The sequence below is a fragment of the Psammomys obesus genome, unplaced genomic scaffold (genome assembly GCF_907164565.1).
Source record: "Psammomys obesus unplaced genomic scaffold, mPsaObe1.curated_primary_1811, whole genome shotgun sequence".
NCBI classification, from domain to species: Eukaryota; Metazoa; Chordata; class Mammalia; order Rodentia; family Muridae; genus Psammomys; species Psammomys obesus.
The window spans coordinates 489,858-513,958 of NW_026585644.1; the positions used below are offsets into that span (position 1 = coordinate 489,858).

Below are 24,101 nucleotides of genomic sequence, written 5' to 3' on the forward strand. Positions count from 1 at the left end.
AATATGATAACAGGGCTAGATTAAGAACTGGCTCATTAGTTAAAAGTAATTGAGGGCCTGGGTTCAATTTGCAGCAACAACATGGCAGCTTACAATATCTATAACTCTAGTTCCAAGGTTATCTGCCATCTTCTGCCCTTTGTGGGCATTAAGCATGCATATTCTACAGACAGACATTTATGTGTATGCAAAATAGTCATACACATAAATAAAGTGAATTAATTAAAAAGAGAGAAGTATAAAAGGAACATAATGTTAGGAATGTCATGACACTAAATACATGTTATTCCTAACGGTTGTGATAGTAATTCAGTGTTCAACAGTTTAGTTTGTAACTATCTGGAGTTGACATAGACTAAAAAGCTGAGGTCTCTGCCCTCTAAAACAGCCCCTTCCTCAGAGCCTCGGGTCGAATTGCCAATTACAAACTCAGGATCCCAAGATCTTCCTAAAGTTTGATAATTCACTGTAATGATTCAACTCAGTAAAGTTTACTTGTTATTGCTTTATTATAATCTCAGAAATAGCCCAATATGGAAATACACAGGGCAGTGAACGAGAGAAAGTCTGTGAATATGTATGTGTGTGTTGTGTAGTGGGGCAAACAAGCATTCTCTTCAGGCTTTTAGAAGCTCTCTATATCTGTTTTTGGGTTGTTAGGTTTTTTTTTGTTTTGTCTTGTTGAGACAGGGTTTCTCTGTGTAACCCTGGCTGTCTTGGAACTGCTCTGTAGACCAGACTGTTCTCAAACTCAGAGACCCGCCTTCCTCGGTCTCCCAAATGCTGGGATTAAAGGTGTGTGTCACACTGCCCAGCTTAGGTTTGAGTTTTTAATAGATGTTTAGCTAATGTAAGCATAATCTGCTAAACCATTGGCCATTGGTATTTGTTGGCTTGTTCTCCCTTGGGAATGGTTGGTACTGGCAGAAGCTGAATATTCTGTTTCTCCCTTGGTTTTAGTCTTTCTAGTGGTGGCATCCTTACACTATGCCCTATCCTGGATCACTACTTTAGCATAAACTCAGGTGTCAGTGAAAGTCATTGTGAGTAACAGCATAGTATGTTGAATTTTTTTTTTTTCTTTTTGATGAGATGCTAGGAGTGAATTTAGGGCCTGTGAATACTAGGCTTATACTGTACCACAAGTAACTCCATATTTTGTATCACAAGTAAAATTTTTTATAAGTTTAGAAAAGAACTTCTACAGCCTTCTTTGTTAGAAATCTATTTGAGGGTATTAGTAATCTAATATAGGGTCTTTTTGTAGTTTTGAGACAGGATTTTGCTATATAGGTCAGGCTGCCCTTGAACTTTAAGTGTCCTCTTACATTAGCCTTCTGAGTGCTGGAGATTGCAAGTTTGCACCAACATGCCCAGCAAAGTTTATGGTCTTATATCTTAGAAATTAGTTAAGTATTATGTATTAAAATTATAGCTAAATATTTTATATTTCTACCCAAATATTGAGCTGCTAACTTAGAAAGTGGAGTGTCGATGTGGTGGTAAACAAGTTTAAACCTAGTACTTGGGAGACAGTAGCAGCTGGATCTTTTTGAGTTTAAGGCTAGTCAAAGCTACATAGTAAAACCTTATCTCAAAAAAAAAAAAAAAAATTGTGAATATATCATGGCCCATGCTTGTAATCCCAGCACTTGGGTCACTAAGGCAAGAGGATCAGATATAAGGCCAGTCTTGACTACGTAATAAAACCCTGTTTTAAAGGGACAAAGCCCTGAAGATTTTGTTTTATTAAATTAGTGCTATAATTAAATTAAATGTTTAACTGTTGTTATTATTAGCATCAGTGTAGTATTTCCCTGAATGCTCTGGTGGCTCTTAGACCTAAGTTATTTTGGTTAAGACTGTAGCATTGGGAAATTACCTTCATGTTGATCTAATTATGATCTAAGGTGCTAAGATTCATTATTCATAAAGATCCATTTCTTTCTCAAACTAGAATTGACCTTGCTGTTCTGTTGGGGAAGACACCATCTTCAATGGAGAATGATTCATCTAATATGGATCCATCTCAGGCTCCTTCCCTGGCCCAGCCTCTGGTGTTCAGTAACTCGAAGCAGAATGCCATATCACAGCCTGCTTCAGGGAATACATTTTCTCATCATAGTATGGTAAGTAGGGAACAAATCCTTAAACTAACCCCAGCAAACACATACATATGGTCTTTCCTTTTCAAGGGTTGTTAGTTAGAGTCTCAATGTGTAGGCAGAGATCTGGCTGCCTCTGGGATTGTAAACATGAGTACCATGCCCAGCTGCTTGGCTTATTTTCAGTTCTGAGATCATATACTTCATTCCCTAACCAAATAATCATTCCAGTATATATAAATATTCCAAGCAGAAGTTTCTGAGTTTGTTTGGATTTTTGAGATAGTCTTTCTGAGTAGGCAGGCTACCCTTAGACTCAATTTTAAAAGTCAGTCATGCTTCCATATTATGGTGATCTTCCTATCACTGGGTTCTGGAGCAGAACCTTGAAAAAATGTGGTTTTTATAGCCTGAAGGGGGCTAATAAAAATAGAACAACAATGAAATTCATTGGTTCTTTTGAAGTTATTTTCCTTATGGGATGAGAGAAAACAATAGGAAAGTAACAATGTATTTTTATTTTTCTGCAAAAGGGTCAAGGCTTAAGGAACTTGATTGTTGATTGTACTAGTCGGAATCAGACTAAGAAACTTGGTTCTGATATTTCAGAAGGACAGTGTAGTTTCAGTTTGGAAACTTGGAATTTAGAATAAATTATGATTTTTTTTTTTTTTTAATTTAAAACATTTTCAAAAGTAGCCAAGGTTTATAGCAGGGGAAAGCTCCTTTGTCACCTATGAAAACGCTTCATGGATAGAGGTGATGTTGGGTAGTAGTATCTAACTCTAGGAGAACTTGCCTGAATTGTCTTATGGAATGAGGTATCATTTATTGAATATATATAGTGCTAAACACTTTCCTCCTATTACTGTTAAGGTCAACAGAAAATCAGTGGTGTTAAATCTGTCAACAAGTTTGTATCTTTTTTGTAATCCAAACTAAACTAAGATACAGTTGTAGCAGTCTCCTATTTCTAGAAAATGCCTCATATCTTTACTTATATTATACATTTGTAGACTAGCCTTTCAAAATCCTAAGGTCTTTCCAGATCTGCCCCTTGTTATATGTATTGTCTCTACTTCTGTCTTATTAGATCTTAGGAAAATGAGTAAGGTTATAGATACCAGTAGTGTTTTTTGTTTTTTGTGTTTTTTTTTTTTTTTTTTTTTGTTTGTTTTGTTTTGTTTTGTTTTGCTTTTTGATTCAGCTTCTCTGTATGTAGCTCTGGCTGGCCTGAAACTCACTGCCTAGCCCAGATGGCTTCAAACTTGAAACAATTTTTATTCCTGGATGCTGAGATTATAGACATGTGCTCCATGTCCAGCCTAGTTTCTTTTTTTCTTTTACTGTTGCTTTAAAATTTTAATTATTGTGTCATGGTCTTAAATGTCTCATGCTGTTCTTAGACTCTTTATCTAACTGGGGTGACAGGCATGTGCCAACACAACCTGCTTTGTATGGCGCTGTGGTGTGTGCTTGTCAAGCATTCATTTGAGTTATTCTCTTCTATGTTAATTGATTTCAATTTTTCCCTAAATTTTTTTTCCTAAAATTTAGTAACTGTTGTATTTTAGGCATTCGTTTATTTTATTTTCTGTGTGCTGATGTCCAAGGAAGCTAGAATCTGGAGTGTTAGGTCCCTTGGATCTGGAGTTTTTGTTTCTGTGGGGTTTTATGTAAAATCTACATACTTACATATACTTTTTTTTTCTTGGACAGTGTTGCCATATATATATGCACAAACACCAGGCTAGTCTTGAACTTCATTTCAGATTTTATTATAATTGCAGATGTAGCACATGCCTGGCATTTTTCTGGGTCTTTAGTGCTTTGTACTTGAAGAATGATTAATTGAGGCCTGGAAGGATGGTTTATCAGTGAAGAGTGCTTAATGTTCTTCCATAGGAACTAGAGTTCAGTTCTTAGCACCTGCAATAGCCAACTCACAACTGCCTGTAACTCCAGTTCCAAAGGTTCAGATGCTCTCCCTTATCTTCTGTGGGCATCCACTCTGATGGTATTCACTTACTTACAAACCAATACACATAGCTAAAAATAAAAGTAATTACTTTTCGGAAGAATTTGATAATAGTGTGAGGCCATTTCTTTGCCATAGTTTCTTATTTTTAAATATACTTTTGAGAGTTTTCCTGCATTTAAAAAAAATTATGTTTAATTATTGTTTGTAAGTTTGTATATGTACACATATCATTCCATTTGTGCAAGTATGTGTGGGACTAAAAGGACAACTTGTAGCATCCATGAGAGTCCTGGCAATCAAACAGGTCATCAGGCTTGCCATGGTAAGCACTGTACCAGTGGAGCCATCTCGGCAGCCCAACTTCTGAGATTTATAGAGATATAAATTGATGTGGAGAAGAAAACGTCTTTCCTTGTGTATCAGTCATTTATCTTTTTTCTTTTACAAAATACCTGAGTAAATCAACCTAATGGAGGAAAGTTATTTTGGCTTGTCATCTTAGAGAGTGCTATCTATGGTTAGTTGGCTTTGTCATGGGGATTGGAGAGAATTATTAAGATGAAATTGTGCTTATTGTGCTTAGTGTTAGCATGCATTCATTTGTATACATAGAAAATCTTCCAAGTCATATGGACTTATTGTTGGTCTTGTTTAAAATTTGGGATTGCTCTATAATTTCTCTTTCTTTTTGCTAGTTATTAACATTCAAATGAGTTTCCAGTTGTTGTTGTTGTTTTTTTTTTTTTTTTTTTTTTTTTTTTTTTTTTTTTTTTTTTTTTTTGAGTGGTTTCATGTAAATTGATTTTGATTGTTTTGTTTTTGGGGACAGGATTTCTCAGTGTAGCCCTAGCTATCCTATAACTTACTGTGAGTGAGTTCGACCAGACCATCCTCGAACTCAGAGAGGTCCACCTGCCTCTGCCTCTCAAGTGCTGATTACAGTCATGTGCCACCACCTGTGATTTTGTTTGTAATGTTTTATTAACAGGAATTTACATAGTAGGCTTTATGACATTTTATACATATATAATTCATTTGATCCTATTTGTTCCCTTCCTCACCCTCTTAATCATCTCCCCCCCCCCCTTTTTGTTTTGTTGTTATTTTGAGACATAATCTCTCTATGTAGTTCTGGCTATGTATTGAAAGTCCCTATGTAGCCCAGGCTGGGCTCAAACTCCCTGAGATCCTCCAGCCTCTGATTTGTGCCTCCTGCTTTAATGAAAGGTATGCCTACCATGCCCAGTGGTTTTTTGTTTTATTTTGTTGTTGTTTGTTTCTTTTGAGCCTGGATTACTCTTTTTAGCCCTGCTGTCTTACACCTGACTATAGACGATGCTGTGTAGCCCATGCTGGTCCCTGATGCCTCTGGGGGAAGGGGAGGTCGCTCCTCATCCCTTTTCCTGGCTCCTGTCCTTTTTTAACTAGTCCCTTTTGTGCTATTGTGTCTTTTTTACCACTCTCCAGTACAGGAACCTAATAGCATCCATACAGTTGTATAGTTCAGTATGACAGATTGATTCAGCAAAACAATAGTTCTCTCTCTTGTGCCTTTTGAACTCCCTGACAGCTGGCTTGTGACCAGGTTTATGGTTACCTTTCTTTTGTTCTTTTGGTTTTGTTTTGTTTTTGAATCAAGTTCTTATAGTCCAGGCTGGTCTTGAACTCACCATGTAGTGTCTGGCTTCCAAGTGCTGGGATTAAAGGCAACATGTGTCATCACACCTGAGGAGCTTGAACCTCTAATCCTCTATGTGTCTTAGCTTGCAAGTTTTAGTATTCCAGGCATGTGCTCAGTTCATACAGTGCTAGTGACCAGTTCTAAGTCTCTGTGTACTATAGTACCTGAGTTATAGACTTAGGTCACCTTCATCTTATTCTAATAATCATGTACTGGTTGCTTTGAAAATGTGAAAGTTTGGAATATTCTCCTCTTAATAGAGGTTTGTCCCTATGGAACGAATAGTATTGATAGTTTTTAATGGCTCTCGTTCATTTGTTGTCTATGAATGTCAATAGGCAATGTCTATCTCACATTGCCTATAAGCTCATTATCTTCTTGCATCCCAGGTGATCAAATTTACTCTTTTATTTTCTTTGAGATGGGGTCTTGCCATGTAGTTCTTGCTAGCCTTGAATTAATAAACCTTCTGCCTCAAGTTTCTGAGTACCAGGATTTCAGACATGTACTGCCATGCTTGTCCTTAAATTTATTTCATAACTGACACGTGAACATATTAGTGAGGCGTATCATGCTTTTCTTTAAACCATGTGTGCTATATATATTGAAAATAAACTTCCTACAACTTCATGATGTGTATGTACTACATTTATTCCTGTTCAGATAGGAATTTTTCCAAAAAGACACAATCAGATTTTGAATATAGTTTTGTGAATGTAGAATGTGTACTCATAATAACGCAACAAAGTTGGTTTGGGCAAGGCTGGTCTTAAATACCTCTTTAGTACCTAAGCCTATAGGCATTGGCTGTCCTTCTTTGCTTGAGAGTATCCCCCCCAAGTTGTTGTTTTTTAATTTATTTATTTTTATTTATTATAATTTATCCACTTTGTATCCCAGCTATAGCCCCCTCCCTTGCCCCTGAGAGAAATCTTTATTTGAATTGCCTTATTTATTATGTGGACTTTTGGTATATCTTTGTGAGTAAGCTAAACAGGTTTACTAGCCATGAACTTTTCTAATCTCTTTGTTGATCTGCAGGTGAGCATGTTGGGGAAAGGATTTGGTGATGTTGGGGAAGCCAAAGGTGGCAGTACAACAGGCTCCCAGTTCTTGGAGCAATTCAAGACTGCGCAGGCCCTTGCTCAACTGGCAGCTCAACATTCTCAATCTGGAAGCACCACCACCTCCTCTTGGGATATGGGCTCAACAACACAATCGCCATCACTGGTGCAGTATGGTAAGATGATGACTAACTTAAATCTTTTCCACATAAGGTGTTTGTTGTCTAGAAGGTAGCAGAGGACTACACAATATATTCTGGTTTCAGAAAGTTATAGAGTAATAAAAATGTAAGGCTATATATCCTTGAATTCAGCTTTTGTTTCTGTTTCCTTATTGACCTGGGATTTTTGAGAAAATTCTCTTTATATTCTGTGTGTTTGTGTGATGGTGTCCTGGCTGATCTAGAACTTCTGTGTAGGCCAGGACACCCTGTGTAGACCAGGCTCTTCTTTGCCTTCTGAGTACTGGTATTAAATGCAGGCACCGTCAAGACTCTCTACCTGGATAGGTGGTCTCTTGAATCTTACTCAGCTGAATAACCAGTAGTCCCTAAGGATCCTCCTGTATCTGCTGCCTCAGCACTAGGTTTACAGGCATGTGACACCATTCTTTTTACTTGGATACTGGGAATCAAATTCGGGTCCATTGTTGTTATAAATAAAAAGGGGGCTGTTGGGCTATATATTATTTTTATTGGCCCTATGATTATCACATTGGTATTATTTAACCCATTGTCACAATTAATTAATAAGACACAGACACCTGTTAAATTGTATAATTGCCTGTTATCTTAGGCTGGACAGATATTTCACCTATGCTGTCTTAATAACCTTACTATCTATCTCCTGGCCCCCATCCAATGCCATCTGCCTTAACCATCTTTATCTGGGCTACCTTCCATCCATAATCTTATAAATATTTGCTTTTATTTTTCATCTTGGTGTTTTCTCCATCCACACCATCCTCAGAGTCCTTCCTTCTGGCCCACGTGGTTTCCTCCTCCCTCTCTTTCTATGTATCTGTTTCCTGTGATTCTCTTGAACCCAAAGCCTGGGAACCATAGCCATGCCTACCCCGTTCTGCCCTGCACAGGGGTTTAGGCCTTTAATCAACCAATCTGGTATAATGACTTAAGCAGGTTTATACAACAAGGATAGGTTTATCCAGGCAGCAAGCAGATTTTGAGGGCCAGTAATTAGCATCAAAATAGAAGCAGCAGACCAACCCCAACAGTCCACATACTTGCATAGCACTTTACTGACTTACCTAATTCTTATATTTATCTTCAGTTTTGAAAGTAACATTTCTTTTGGTCTCAAGGCCATGGCCATCTTAGAATTTTATACTTTAAACTTGGGTGGTTTGTAAATGTCTGGCGAATATGTAATTACGCAGGCAGGGCAATGGTGTTGACTTTTCTATTTTCCATTTGGGTTTTTTGAGACCAGGTTTGTCTGTAGCCTTGTCTATCCTGGAACTCACTTCGTAGACTAGGCTGGCCTCTGCCTCCACCACTTCCTGGCTGATGATTTCATTACACTGCACTGAAGTATGGAAATTATTCAGTTGATTGTCACCTGTAGATGTGAAATGAGATTCTGTCCTAAAATGATCTGATTATATGCAATTTGGGTGGCTTGATGGATTGTTGGGAGGGGGTGTGTGCAATGGAATATATCTTAGTGCATTTCTGTTTCTGTGGTAAAGACATGACCAACAGTGAGTTGTAAAAGAGTTTAACTTGGTTTACATTTCCTGAGGGAAGCCAAGGTAGAAACTTGGAACCTGGAACTAAAACAGAGATCATGGAGGGATGCTCTTGACTGGCTTGCTGTCCATAGTTTAGTCGGTTTTCTTATACAGCCTTTCACATCAGTTATTAATCAAGAAAATACTGGCCAGGGTTGAGGCATACCTTTAAATCTCAGCATTCTGACACAGGCAAGTGGATTTCTATAAACTTAAGGCTAGGGCGGCATGGTCTACACTGGGAATTTTAATTAGGGCATCCAGTGCTATAATGGGACTGTCTCAAAAAGAAAAGGTAGGGGTGGAGAAGAAAGAGGAGAATATGCAGGGGCTGGAGAAAAAGCTCAGCAATAAAAGAATAGTGGCTGTTCTTTCAAACACCCTGGGTTCACCTCACTTGGTGGGTCACAGTAATAGGTAATTGCGGCCCCAGGGTCTCAGAAGGAATCAGGCACGTAATACACAGACATGCATGCATGCAAAACATCTGTGTGCATGAAACAAATTATTTTGTTTTTAAGAAAATGCCCGCTCTTTCTGTCTACTCTTATTTTCCTCTCTTAATGTCCTCTCTTCCTCTCTCCACCTTGCTTTCTTTCCTGGGGGACCCCCCCCCCACCATGTCTCTCTCTTTCCTTTTCCTCTCTATCCACCTCCATCCAATAAATCTCTTTCATATAAAAAAAATAAAATAAGAAAATGCCCTAAAGACTTGCCACCAGTGAGTTTACTGGAGACATTTTCTCAACTGAGAGTCTTCCCAGATAACTCTAGCTTGTGTTAAGTGAACAAAAATTTCAAGTGACAAGAATCTTTATTCACTGAGCCATTTATTTTGCTAGCTGGAGTTCTTGAATCCTAGTACTAGTATAGGACAATAATATTTTTTTGGAACTAATCAGTATCACTGGCTCATACTTACTGTGTTTCTTCTTGCAGATTTGAAGAACGCAAATGATTCGACAGTGCATAGTCCTTTTACAAAGCGCCAGGCATTCACCCCATCTTCAACCATGATGGAGGTGTTCCTTCAGGAGAAGCCACCTGCAGTGGCTACCTCAACAGCTGCACCTCCCCCCCCCTCATCTCCTCTGCCAAGCAAATCCACCTCTGCTCCACAGATGTCTCCGGGATCGTCAGACAACCAGTCCTCCAGCCCTCAGCCTGCTCAGCAGAAACTGAAACAGCAAAGGAAGAAAACCTCCTTGACATCTAAGGTACTTGAACTTTTCAGGGAGATAATTGTTTAGGGCAGGGAGGTTATGGGATTTAAGGATAGATATTCTAAGTGTATATTTGGAAACTTAAAGTTGAAAGGAATAACTTTTCATTCTACAAAAAGATTGTATTAAACAATTAAATTTTTCCCCACCTTTCTTTGTAGATTCCTGCTCTGGCTGTGGAGATGCCTGGCTCAGCAGATATCTCAGGGCTAAATCTGCAGTTTGGGGCATTGCAGTTTGGGTCAGAGCCTGTCCTTTCTGATTATGAGTCCACCCCCACCACGAGCGCCTCTTCAAGCCAGGCTCCTAGTAGTCTGTATACCAGCACGGCCAGGTAGAGGAATCAGAAGATCATTTTTGGTAGCTTAGTTTTGTGTTTATTTCTTCACTTCCTGGAGAGGTCGTTATCTTTTTGACTGGATAAAAGTAGTCAATCATAGCATTTTGTTGTGTGCTTTTAAAGAAATATATTGTTACTAGATTTAGCTACGACTTTAAACATTTAGGTAAATGTTTAAACTTAGGTACTTCCAGAATATTCAGGCTTGGTTTTTAAGTTGTTTTTTTTTTTTTATGTTTGCATGTACACATGTGCAGACACACGGATGCATCTGGAAGCCAGTGGGCAATATCTTTGTCTTTCTCAGTCACTCTCCACTTTATTTTTTGAACCAAGATTTCTCACTGAACCTGGAGCTCAACAGATGATTTTGGCTGTCCACTAAGCTCTAGAAAACCTCCTGTCTCCACTTCTTCATGTACTGAGATCTGAGATTATAGGTGTCTTCCTAGTTTTTTGTAGATGCTTAATATCAGATCAGGCTTTCATTGTTGGATGGCTAACTGAGCCATCTTTCTAGCTCCTTAAGCTTTATTTGGTTCTGAATGATATAATATAGTTCCTCTTACAGTACCTTTGCATCTGCTGCAGTGAAAGAGCTTTATTTCAGGCCTTTGCTGTTGGACTGTGGATGTGAAAAAGAAAAAACATGAACTAAGGAAGCATTAATTTAAAAAAAATTATAACCATTAAAGGAAGTGAAAATAGCCTTTTCTATCTTCTCTGATAAGTAATCAAGGAACACCATCTTACACAAACAATCTTAGAGAAACTTGATGGGGACAATTTTTCCTTAATTTAAAACATTTAATTTAAATCTGGCTTTAGTCTAGATCAGACCAAATGAGTCATAAATGCCACTGGTGCATATAAAGATTTTATTTAAAAGAAAAATTTGGAGGGCAGTTGTGGTTCATAAAAGGGAATGGGGAAGTATGTGAGATGAGAACAGATGCTGTTACAGGAAGTAGTGACGATCTGCTATTGGAATAAAACATTTCAATTAAACTTCTTTTTCTCTTTTGTTTTTAAGAAGAAAATTTCAAGAAAGACAGGCTGGGCTTGGTGGTGCAATCATTTAGTCCCAGCACTCAGGAGGCAGGTACATTTCTCTAAGTGCAAAGCTAGCCAGGGCTACCTATTGATAACCTGCCCAAAAAGGGGGCTGAAGAAATAACGTAGTGATTAAGTTCACTTGTTGTTCATGTAAAGGACCTGATTTTCAGCACCACATGTTGATTTGAACTATTACACAACTCCAGTTTCAGGGTGCACATGATACACAGGCATGCGTGTGAGCAAAACACTGGTACACATAAATCTAAGAATTATTTTGTTTTTCTTTTTTCAAGATAGGGTTTCACTGTGTACCCCTTGCTGTCCTAAACCTCACTCTGTAAATTAGGCTGGCCTTGAATTTAGAGTTCTTCCTATATCTGGCTCCCAAGTGCTAGGAATAAAGGTTTGTGCCACCACACAATAGTCTTTGATAAGGTTTTGGCTGTCCACTAAGCTCTAGAAAACCTCCTGTCTCCACTTCTTTACCAATAGTCTTTGATAAGGTTGTCTGAGATCCTAGAACTTAAAATTTCCTAAAATGAGATTGATCGAAAGTTGACATTTTTGTGCCCAAGGTTCATGTTATAAGGGCACCTGAGTTTTTTCGTCTCCCAAGTGTCTGATTTTGTGGGAATTTTCTCTTCTTGTCTTTGTTAAGTTTCTTCTTAGTTGAAATTATTTAATTCCAGTTGAAGATCGCTGCCATTTCCTAAGGTTTTTCTTTTCATTTCCCACAGTGAGTCTTCATCTACAGTTTCATCTAACCAGAGTCAAGAGTCTGGTTATCAGAGTGGCCCGATTCAGTCAACAACTTATACCTCCCAAAATAATGCTCAGGGCCCTCTATATGAACAGAGATCCACACAGACGCGGCGGTATCCCAGCTCCATCTCTTCATCACCCCAAAAGGATCTGACTCAGGCTAAGGTAGTAGCTTCATAATTCCCTGGGCCTTGGTTAGCAGAGTAGTGGGTAAAAGTCCCTTGAATATTATTATTTCACTTTTCTGGAAATGGTGCTACAGTCTTGGAGGTACCGACTGAGATGCTGACAAAGCACATTTTTGTGATTGGTAAACTAAGAGTTCTTTTCAGCAAATGTGGAGGATACTCAAGAGCCGGAACATTCCTTTTTCTTTGCAATAAAGATTTGTTGGTTATAGCAAAAACTGTCTCAAATACCTGTCCTTTCCTCATGGAAGATGTGATTACTAGACTTCAGCGTACATATATACTAGTAAATCTACCTTACTCTGGTAAAAGGTATAACGTATACCAAAGATGGTGTGGAGTACTTGTCTAGCAGGATAGGTCTTAAGAATTTTTATTTTAAATTATTGGATGGGGCAGTGTCCATGTGCACATGCATGTTGTTGCCTTATGAAGCCAGAGCCATTAGATAATCCCTGGAGCTCGAGTTATAGAGGGTTGTGAGTTGTCCAGTATGTGTGCTGGGGACTGAACTGAGGTCCCCTACAAGGTTAATACATGCTCTTAACAGTTGAGCCAGGTGACTCATGACATCTCTTACAAGTTTGTCTGTTCTTGCTCATTTTTTTTTCCTTTTGCTCCAGAATGGTTTCAGTTCTGTGCAGGCCACGCAGTTACAGACCACGCAATCTGTTGAAGGTAAGTGTTGTCTAGGCTTCTTCTCAGTTTTAGTGGGTTTCCTCAAAGTGGAATGTTTTGTTTTTTTTTTTTTAAGATAGGGATGTGCTGTGTAGACCTCAAATTTACAAGAGAAGAGTACCCACTTCTGCCTCCCAACTGTTGGGATTAAAGACATGTATTTGTGTGTGTGTTTGCTGATATGTGTACATGTGTAACGTGTGCCTGGTATTAGAATATGCCAGAAGAGAACATTGGATGCCATAGAACTGGTGTAGCAGACAGTTGTGAGCTGCCAAGTAGGTGTGAGGAATGCAACCTAGGTCCTCAATAAGAGCAGCCTTTGTTAACCTCTGGGCCATCAATTTATAGAGAGTCTTGCTGTGACACAAACTGGTCTCAAGTACTTTAATTCAGCCTGACAAGTGCTGGGTTCGTAATCAGTGTACCACCATAGTTGGCTTTCACTGTATCTTTTGAGGATTATTTTTTTATACGTATGGGTATTGCCTGTGTGAATGTGTGCACCAAGTTGTGCCTAGTGCCTGTGAAGGCCAGTCGATGCTATGTGGGTTGTTGGAAATAGAACCTGGGTTCTCTGCAAGAATTGAGTGTTCTTAATTGCTGAGCCATCTCTCAGTCCTATATCATTTTTTTTTTAATACATAATTAGTGTTTTGTCTGCATTTATGTCAGTGTAAAGGCACCAGATCCTCTGGAATTGGAACACACATACCATGTGGGTGCTGGTAATCAAACCCAGATCATCTGGAAGAACAGCCTTTACTCTTAACTGCTGAGCCATCTCTCTAGCCATCTTTGATTTTTTTGAAACACACTTTGACTCTATAGCCACAGCTTGTCTCAAAATCATGATTATTCTATGTTCGCCTCCCATGAGTTAGATTACAGGCGCCATACGTAACAAATTATGTTATATATATATATATACATATATACATATATGTATATGTATATATATATAGTTTTAATTTTATTATTTTTTTGAGTGTCTTTGATTACAAACGTGCATGCCACAGCTCTCATGGATGTCAGAGAACAACTTTTACAAGTTTGTTCTCATTTTCTACTGGGATACTGGAATTAGATGGTTTGTGTGGTGCTAAGAATGGAACCCAGGCCCGATTTATCATATGCAAGCACTGAGCTGTCTCCACAGTCTAGAATTTTTGTTAGTTTTTTAGGTTTTGTATTTTTGTTTTTCCTTTTCCTTAAAATTGGTAATTCCATTGATTTCCTTCACTGGGCAAATGAAGTTTGTGTTAACAACTTTTGTCAGTTTTTAAAAATTGTCAAATTTAAAAAGAGTTGAACTCATCATATTGACTCCCACCATTTTTTTTTTTTTTTTTTTTTTTGAGTAGTTGAGGAATGTAGTTTTTCTTTATTCACAGACATCCCCTGTTTTCTGATGAAGGGAAATCTTTTTCTGTCTCCAGGTGCTACAAGCTCTGCAGTGAAATCTGACTCACCTTCCACTTCTAGTATACCCTCTCTCAATGAAACAGTACCTGCAGCTTCCTTACTGACGACAGCCAATCAGCATTCATCCTCCTTAAGTGGCTTGAGCCACAGTGAGGAGATTCCAAATACCACCACCACACAACACAGCAGGTGATTTGGGTTGAAAATTTAGGTTGGGATTGAGTGTTTCAGTAACAGAGCTATCTGGCTTGGTCTTGATTATTCTGCCTGTCAGAGATGACATTAGCCCAGCTTTTGTGGGAAGTGAAGACAAAGGAATCTTTCTGCTTTTAGAATCTTTTCTTGCTATGATTGTTCATGACCCTGAACACTAGCCATTGAATATGTCAATATGGTCTCAGACATCTTGTTTCTGTGTTCTGGGTTTTGTCAGTTTGTTCTTTTTGTTGTGGTTCTTAATTGGAGCTCCAGGTCAGGTAACCATAGCATTGTGTTAATGGCAACTTTTTCTTCCTTACAGTGCGTTATCTACACAGCAGAATACCCTTTCTTCATCAACATCATCTGGGCGTACTTCAACATCCACTCTCTTGGTAAGTATGGTGCTTTCGAGGAAGTAATTCGTGATCTTAATTTTTTAACCCTAAGATTGTCCCAAGTTATAATTGTTCTTTTGTTTCTTTGATTGGTTTTCCATCTCTCTCTTTAGTCACGGTCTTGCTATGTAGCCGGTCTTGCTCTGTCTGGCCTCTAACTCAGTGTAGACCAGGCTAACTTTGAATTCATGGAAAAGTTCCCCTTGTTTCTGTCCTTTTCGTGTTGGCATTACAGACATGGATTTAATTTACCTGGAACAGCCAGTAAGGGATTTCTTGAAATTTTCTTTATGACGTAACTGAGGCTGTAGGGAAAGGAGTAAAAGGATATCAGGAAGCCAAAAGAATCCAGAACACTTCCGGAACTAAACTAAAAGTATCAGCCTGTTTCTTTTCACAGAAGAAAATATGTAGGGGCTTTATGTTCTCTGTAAATGCAAAAGAACATACACCTTTTTAAAACCTGGTATACTTAACAGGCAGTGGTGGAATCCCAGCACTTTGGAGGCAGAGGCAGGCAGATCTCTGAGTTCAAGCCCAGTCTGGTCTACAGAGTGAGTTCCAGGACACCCTGGAGTTCTCAAATCCTATCTCCAAAAAAAGAAAGAGAGAAAGAAAAGGAGGCATGAGAGTGATAGTGTTCATCATTAACATTCATTAGGGCCCTGGGTTAAATTCTTAAAACTATAAAAAAAGAAAATTTAAAAAGCCCGCAACAAAACAATGATAGAACGATCTCTGTTCTTAGCCTGGGAAATACTAAATGTATCTTTTAAAATTGTGTGAAGCGGGACATCTTTATTAAAGTGTCCAGATGAGAGCTCCAGGTCAAGGAATTACTGTACAGTTTGTAACTCCATTTGTGAGGTATTAAGCTGGGGTTACTTATGATAAGGTGTTAAGTTACAGGAGCCTATGAAAAGTTATGAGGTCTAAAGGATTTTTTAGACGTCTCTCTCCAAAATTATTCAAATTTGTTTTAAAGTCAAAGCTGGTACTTTCTCCTAGTTCATGAATTGGTCGTGTGAGTTTTACTAGTAAAGTGTGGAAAGAAAGACTGTGATGCACTTTTTAGTTCTAAGCTTTTCCTCCTTACTAACCAGTGTTGTTAGTCCCTATGGAATTTGTTTGCATTTATTTTGCTGTTTTTCTAACAGGCTGATGATGGTCAGTGGGCAGTTGTGAGGAGCATGTAGCTAGTTTCCTTTTATCTTAGCCGCAGGAATCCTGGTTGCCTTATTTTTTTATTTTTTAAATTTTTTTTTTTATCTTTTGATTGATTGATTTTGGTTTTTTGAGACAGGGTTTCTCTGTGTGGCCTTTGCTGTCCTGGACTTGCTTTGTAGACCAGGCTGGCCTTGAACTCAAAGCAGTTGACCTGTGTCTGCCTCCTCAGGTGCTAGGATTGCAGGCATGTGCCACCACCCCCGGCTCCCTGGTTGCCTTTTAAATTTCAGATTTTATGAGATCATGAATTGCTTATCTTTCCTGGCCTGTTGCTAATCGTTGTTTCCCTCTATCTTCCACTGCTCCTCTTTGAAGCACACAAGTGTGGAGAATGAGGCGAATCTCCATTCTTCCTCCAGCACTTTCTCTACCACGTCCAGCACCGTCTCTGCACCTCCTCCAGTTGTCAGTGTCTCCTCCAGTCTGAATAGTGGCAGTAGTCTGGGCCTTAGCCTGGGCAGCAACTCTACTGTCACAGCCTCAACTCGAAGCTCAGTTGCTACGACTTCAGGTACCTTTGCCTAAGTGGGTGGCATTCCTCTAGGATTGAGAAGACAGTAAATTGTATAACAGCATAAAAATGTTCTGTTTTAGGAAAAGCTCCTCCCAACCTTCCTCCTGGAGTCCCGCCATTGTTGCCTAATCCATATATTATGGCTCCAGGGCTGTTACACGCCTACCCGGTAAGTGGGACTGAAGGCTCTTCTCTACAGAGCAAGGATGCTGGGACTCTTCCTTCTAGCTCTGGCTTCAGATGGAAGACAGTAATTAAAGCAGAATAAATGAGTGGTACCCACGTTTGGGCAAAAAGGTTTTTAATTTGTGTGTGTGTGTGTGTGTGTCCGCGCGCGCGCGCTAAGTGTAAGATAAGAGGATTTAGGGTTTTTCTCTCCTTTTCACCTCTATTCAGGTTCCAGTTAGGCTTGCATCATTGGGTAACAATCATCTTCCTTTCTAAGCTATATAATACTAGCCAGTAAAAGCAGCAGGGTTTGTGTGTTTGTTTGCTTTTGTGAATCTGGGAGTTTTGTTTACAAGTATGTCATATACACCATAGTGTGCTTGGTGCCTGTGAGGGCCAGCATTAGATCCCATGGTACTCAGATTACAGACAATTGTAGGTACCCCTGTATGAGTGCTGGGAATCAGATCTGGGTCTTCTTAACTTCTGAGATATCTCTCCTGGCCCCATCCTTCAAAATGTAATAGTTTTTGTAGGAAGAACTAAACTTAGACAAGGCCCTTTGCTGATTATTTCTTCTGTGTAAAATACAATCTGGATATCGAGCATCAAAGGCAGAATACATAGTTTCTATGTTATTTTCTATAGTGCTATTGATTCTCTACCACTGTGGATCTTTGCTTTCTCCAACCTATTTAGAGCTCAAATTCAGTACTCTGGAAATAATGACTGACAGTAGTAGTATTTTACCTGGCATTCCTTGTCACCTTCAAGTATTCAATACCCACTAAAATGTAAAATATTTATTAAAAAATTTATTTTAAAACATATTTTTGCTATGTGTATTGTCAAATGCCCTTAATCCTGCCACTTAGGAGGCAGTTGCAGGTATGTATCTATAAGTTCGAGCCCAGCCTTATCTACATAGAAGATTTCAGGACAGACAGAGCTAAGTAATAAGAGCCTGCCTCAAAAATTAATTAATAAAAATTTTAAGGGCCCTGTTTTCCTGGGCATTCCAGCACTTGGGAAGCAGAGGCAGGCAGATTTGAATTCAAGACCACCCTGGTCTACAGAGTGAGTTCCAGCACAGTCAAGGCTATACAGAGAAACCTATTTTGAAAACCAGGTGTGGTGACATGTATTTAATCCCAGTGGAGGCAGAGGGAAGGCCAGCCTGGTTACCTAAGTGAGTTTGTGTAGGCCACCTAGCACTACACAGTGAGACCCTATCTCAAAATGACAAAACAAAAAAAGCCACCTATTCTTAGGGAAGAAGTTTAGATAATAGACAGATAGAATATCCAAATAGCAGTCTTAAACTTTTTTTGTCTTTTTAGGTAGGATCTCACTATGTAGCTGGCCTGGAACTCTCAGAGATCTTTCTTTGTTTCCTGAGAGTTGGGTTTAAAGGCATGAGCCTCCCAGCTTGGCTTTTTTGTTTGTTTTAATAACTTATTAGTTGGCAGTTCCATACATGTGTACATGTGTATAATACATTTTGATCATATCACCCTTCCATTCTTTTTTTCCTTTCATTACTTCTTGAACTTCTTTCTTCCCAACACTTAATCACTTTTACATTGCATACTTTAATTTATTTATTTATTTATTTATTTTGCTTGCATGAATCTTTTGCTGTGTTTATATATGTGCTCTTTGTGGTCAAAAGAGGACATCAAATCCCTTGGAACTATTCATGGTAATGAGTTGTTGTATAGCCTGAACTCAGGTCCTTTGTGAACCAAACAGGTGCTCTTAATCACTGAGCCATCTCTACAGCCCCACATTGCATACTTTGAAAAAAAAAAATGTTAGCCGAGCACAGTGGCACATGCCCGTAATCTCCGCACTCACAGAGTCTGAGGCAAGTGGATCTCTGTGAGATTGAGGCCAGCCTGGTCTACAAAGGTAGTCCAGGATAGCCAGGACTACACAGAGAAGCACTGTCTTGGGGGAAAAAATAAGTTATTTCATGTGTATGAGTGTTTTGTTTGTGTACTGGATGTGTACTTGGTTCCTCCGTAGGGCAGAAAGGGGTCCTTGGGGACTAGAGTTACAGATAGGTGTACACCACCTTGTGAATGCTGGGAATCAACCCTGGGTCTGGAAGAGTAGCCATTCCTCTTAACTGTTGATCCACCCCTCTAGCCCCCATACTTCATACTTTGTTTTCTCTGTGTAACAGGTCATACTGCATACTTTCTAACAGTAACACTTTTTACCTAGAAATATTGGGAAATAAGAATAAAATGTGAATTCTTCCAGGAAAGATAAATTTCAACCCAGGTTTTAAAGTCTTAAAGAGACAGTTGACTACTCAATACAAATTAAAGCTTACTGCTCATGGATTTGATTCTACCCATTCTTCCCTACTGGTGCCCTGATGTCAGCCTTATTTTCCATGTTAAGAAAACAGAAAGAAATATTCTGCCTTGTTCTAAGATAGAGGATTAATGTTCTTTTGAATTTTATCTTGCCTTTTGCTACCATCATGGCTAATTCCCATTAATGTTGTTAAATGTCTGTTTGCAGCCACAAGTATATGGTTATGATGATTTACAGATGCTCCAGACAAGATTTCCATTGGTGAGTATATACAATAAAAATTTGGAAAAAGAACATTAAATTGAGGGTGGGGGACAGTGAGACAGGGTTTTGCTGTGTCCCAGTGGTCTTGAAACTTGCTCTGTAGACCAGGCTGGCCTTACACTCACAGAAATCCACACTCACAGACCTCTGTGTCTCCAGCGCTGGAATTAAAGCTGTGTGCTACTACAACCTAACAAAAACATTAAAATTAATGTTGAAATCAGTTGTGTCTCAGGCCCATAATCCCAGCTTGTGAGAAGTGATAGCAGTAAAACCAAGAGTTCAAACATGCCTCAGCTACATAGTTTGTTCAAAGCCAGCTTAGGCTACATTAACTCCTTTCACAAAAGAAAAAAAGCTGAACAAAATCGATGGACTCTCAGATGTTCAATCAGTGTCATCTGTTTTTCAGTCTGTCTGCTTTTTTTTTTCCATGTATATATTTGTATAAATACTAGGGACTGAATCAATATAGCAAAGTATTTATTACATAGCTGCAGCTCTAATGGTCTAAGAAAACTGTTAACATGCTTCCTATCAACATCAATTTCCTGTTCTATCTTATTACTGTTATTTGAGACCCTTCTGGTTGCACCTAGGACTTTATGCATGCTGGGTAGGTACTCTACTACTAAACTGTATTCTTACCCTTTTTTAATAATGGGGGAGGTATCCTACCATGGTTTTCAGGATATCTTCAAACTACTGGGCTTCATATTTCCCTGCCTCACTTTCCTAAGTATCTAGGACTACAAGCATGTATCACTACCCCTGGCTTGTTTGTTTGAATAAGGGGATCTCTCTCTGTAGTCCTAGCTATGTATACTGGGTACTGGTATCAAAGGCATGTACCACCACACTCAACCTTTGTGGCTTTTCTTGATTTTCTTTGTTTTGTTTTGTTTCTCTGACTCTCCTCTTTTTATCTTTATTTACTGATGAGTTTTCCTGAATCCCCAGAATGGTATACCTTATGCCTTTACACTCAGCTCATGGCCAGGTGATTTTGACAGTATTACTGGAGTAATTGGAATTAGTGGGAGCTCTAGCCAGCTAATTCAGAGAAGATATTTTCAATGTCCTAAGGTATTGGTGGTAGTGGTGGGTTTTTATTTTGCTTGTTTTTGTTTTTGGAGACAGTTTCTCTGTGTTTCTCTCCAGCTGTCTTGGAACTCCATTTGAGACCAGGCTAAACTCAAACTCACAGAGATCCACCTGCCTTTGCCTCCTGAGAGCTGTGATGAAAGATGTACTCCACAATGCCTGGTCAGTCTTAAGACTTTTATAGTGCCAGGGATCAAACCTCGGGCCTCTTGCACTTCAGGCAAATGCTGTACTTCTGAGCCTTAAGTTTCACTAACTTGCTTAGGCTGGTGTTGAAATCCCTTTGTATCTTAGGAAGGCCTAAGACTTGACTTGTGCCTCCAACTAGTTAGATTACAGGCCCCAGCTTTTTTTGTTGTTTTGCGACAGATACTTACTATGTAGGCTGTGACTGGCCTTAGTGATTGTACTGCTTTGGCCTTCCAAATCTTAAAGTGCTGGGATTTTGGGGAGCACCACTATACACAGCTTTTTGTTTTGAGACAGGAGCCTGGGTGTGGTGGCACATGCCTTTAAATCCAGCTCTCAGTCTACATAGCCAGGACTAGGTAGCTTTGGCTAGCCTGGAATTCGCTATGTAGTTAGACTAGGCTGCTCTCAAACTTTGAAGATCCACCTGTGTTACGGATTTAAGCATGTTTTTGTTTTGGTCCCAGGTCAAATGTTTTGGGACTGATTCAGATTGTCCACAACAGCAAACTATTTGCCTCGTGTGGGGTCTGAGAGGGCCTCTTTCCCAGCTACAGATATTCTAATTCTGAAGACCATGGAGAGGAAATAAAAGCCAGAGCACAGTGAGTGTTGGGAGCTCTGAGAAAGAAGACAGCTGTTGTTGCTCCCCCTGCTGCTCCTGGTTACCATTGATATAATTGGATGAGAAGTTGGGAGAAACCCTGAAACGAAGATTGGACTTCCCCCAAGGAACCGATGATCCTAACCAGCAGGAAGTAGCTAAAGAGAACTCTGCCCCTCTCTCCACTAACCTCCTTTCTCTTTTACCTGGTACTGGGGTGTTGGAAGGCATTTGGGTAGAGAAGGGAGGAAAAAAGGTATAAGAAACCAAAATAAAATAGTGCTAACAAGTGGCATCCCATATTGGGCTCCAATTGAAAGCATTGCTTTTTATACTATTTTGAGTTTCTTATGCCTCTTCTGTCTCTACCCCAATCCCTTCCAACACCCCAATACCGGGTAAAATAGAAAGGAGGTTAGTGGGGAGAAGGGGTGGAGTTCTCTTTAGCTACTTTTCTGCTGGTTAGGATCAACAGGTTCCTTGGAGAAAATCCAATCTTCATTTCAGGATATCTCTGATTTCCTCTCCTCAAAGTGCATCAACAGCAACCAGGAGCGGTGGTGTGAGAGCATCAGCAGCTTTCTTCTTTCTCAGAACTCCCCTTTCTCTCTGGGCTGTGGCCTTTATTTGTTCTGAGAGTCCTCAGAATTCAATTATCTGAAGCTTACAAAGAGTCCCTTTCAGAGCCCACATGAGGCAAATAGTTTGCTGCTGTGGACCATCTGAATCAGTCCCATATCATATACCTGCAATCAAAACAAAAACATACTTACATCCACAACACACTTGCCTCTGCCTCCCATGCAGTGTATATGCATGCAGGAGCCAGAGGAGGATAGTGAGTGTATCCTGCTACCCACTCTGCCTTTCCACACGCAACCTTCCTTGCTACTGTTATGGTCATGCCATGATGATACCTTACCTTTTTACATGGATGCTGAGATCAAAGTTACAAGCACTCTCCGGCTCCACACTCAGCTTCTTAAGCGCTTGGACAGAAAGAAGAAACTGCTTTTTCAAAATTAGCTGTGAGGATCTATATAACATTAAACCTTTTTGATCCTGCTAGACCTTAATGTGTACTTCAATGATCATATCCGTAGAACTTGTCTGACTCTGCTCAGGGCCAGGCAGGTGGGACAGTGTATGAAAGATTAATTGGTTTTCATGTGAGCTCTAACCTGTGTAGTCAGTAACTGGGTAAATTGCAAAACACCAGCATTCTCCTGCTTCCTCTCATCTTGTAGTTTTCATGCTGGAGAATAAGTGGAATTTAATCTGTGCTCTTTTATTTTGGTTCTAGGATTACTACAGTATCCCGTTTCCCACACCCACCACTCCACTTACTGGGAGGGATGGTAGCCTGGCCAGCAACCCTTATTCTGGTAGGACTGGGATAGAGTTGAATATAGGGACATGTATTAGGATTGCAGGTAGAGATGTGATTAGTAGCAGGAAGGGTTCCATAATTAAGATTTTTGGCAGAATTGTGGGGTTTTTTTTCTCCCCACAACCCATTGGCATGGATATAATAAATCAAGGCTAGGAGAGTCATAATCTCATTACATATGTGCCTGTGACATCGTTTTCTTTTATGTATCACTTTGTGTCACCTTATTTCCAGGCATTATGGTTCTGGGTTTTACCATGTTAAGCATATGCTAAGCACTATGAGCTAGATTCCTAACTTTGGTGGGATTTTTTGTTGTTGTTTATTTACTTATTTATTGGCTTGTCTCCACCTTTTCCCAGGAAGTATTATTGAACAGCCTGTCAGTATGCCCTGTACCACTTTACCCCATGTACAGTGACAGTCTCATTGCCTTGCTAGTCTTTAGATTTTTGTTTTTGCATGACTGATCAGTGTCTTATTTTCCCACAACTATTACTGTCCTTCAAGCCTTGGATTAGCAAGGGATAGCAAAAGAGGGTGGAATGGAGATGAAAGAAAACAACTTAGCAGAGGAACATGGGGAGGTTTCATTCTGGGAGTCTCTGCACATTATAGTTTACAGCTAGCCCTTTTTGTCATAGGTGACCTCACCAAATTTGGCCGTGGGGATGCCTCCTCCCCAGCCCCAGCCACAACCTTGGCCCAACCCCAACAGAACCAGACGCAGACTCACCACACCACGCAGCAGACATTCCTGAACCCGGCGCTGCCTCCTGGCTACAGTTACACAAGCCTGCCATACTACACAGGGGTCCCGGGCCTCCCCAGCACCTTCCAGTATGGGCCTGCTGTGTTCCCTGTGAGTAACTGACTGGCTGTGGTCTCCTTATTGTAAAGGATCCCAAATTCTGGATACCATCCTAGCTGCTTTCACTGCTATGTAACGCCTTAATAATACATGAGGATAACTTGAATATAACTTTTATCTTTGGCCCACTTCTGGCCTGAGATGAAGGGTTATGGGATTTTTATTAAGAGTAATGATTGGATGATATTAGAGTTAGCCAACAGAGGACTTTATATGCTATATCTTTGCTGCCTCCTCCTTTCCCTGCAACCCATTGTCTATTTCCAAACCACTCTACTTCTTGACTTCTTGGGTCAATTCTGAAAACATTAGTGTATCAGTTGCTTTTCTGTTATTTTAAAATACCATGACCAAAAGCAACTTACAAAAGAAAAAGTTAATTTTTGGTTTATATTTTGAAGGGGGAAAGTCCATAATGATGAGGTGCCAGGAGCAGGAAGTAGAGAGAACAGGAAGGTGGGGCAGGGCACAAACTCTTAAATGCTGTCCCACTGATATGCCTTCTCAAGCAGCAAGCGACCAAATACTTAAATACATGAGCATTTGGGGGGGACATTTCTCATTCAACCACAATCAGTAAGGATCACAGT

General features: G+C 39.6%; 1 protein-coding gene and 1 non-coding gene across 25 annotated transcripts in view; both read left to right on the top strand.

The window, feature by feature from the left end:
• Positions 1-24,101, top strand: part of Ubap2l (ubiquitin associated protein 2 like) — a 59,130-nt gene that overhangs the window by 26,630 nt on the left and 8,399 nt on the right. For all 24 annotated transcript variants that reach the window (XM_055623680.1, XM_055623723.1, XM_055623745.1 and 21 more), the window contains 13 exons: positions 1,958-2,129; positions 6,809-7,007; positions 9,521-9,798; positions 9,966-10,138; positions 11,941-12,130; positions 12,777-12,831; positions 14,271-14,445; positions 14,777-14,849; positions 16,395-16,590; positions 16,674-16,762; positions 19,297-19,350; positions 22,554-22,635; positions 23,285-23,502. In XM_055623680.1, coding sequence (XP_055479655.1) covers positions 1,958-2,129; positions 6,809-7,007; positions 9,521-9,798; positions 9,966-10,138; positions 11,941-12,130; positions 12,777-12,831; positions 14,271-14,445; positions 14,777-14,849; positions 16,395-16,590; positions 16,674-16,762; positions 19,297-19,350; positions 22,554-22,635; positions 23,285-23,502 — 1,954 coding nt within the window. The remainder of the gene's footprint in view (positions 1-1,957; positions 2,130-6,808; positions 7,008-9,520; positions 9,799-9,965; positions 10,139-11,940; positions 12,131-12,776; positions 12,832-14,270; positions 14,446-14,776; positions 14,850-16,394; positions 16,591-16,673; positions 16,763-19,296; positions 19,351-22,553; positions 22,636-23,284; positions 23,503-24,101) is intronic.
• Positions 22,340-22,474, top strand: LOC129691695 (small nucleolar RNA SNORA58). The gene has a single exon (XR_008722532.1). It is a non-coding gene; the product is annotated as a small nucleolar RNA SNORA58 (small nucleolar RNA).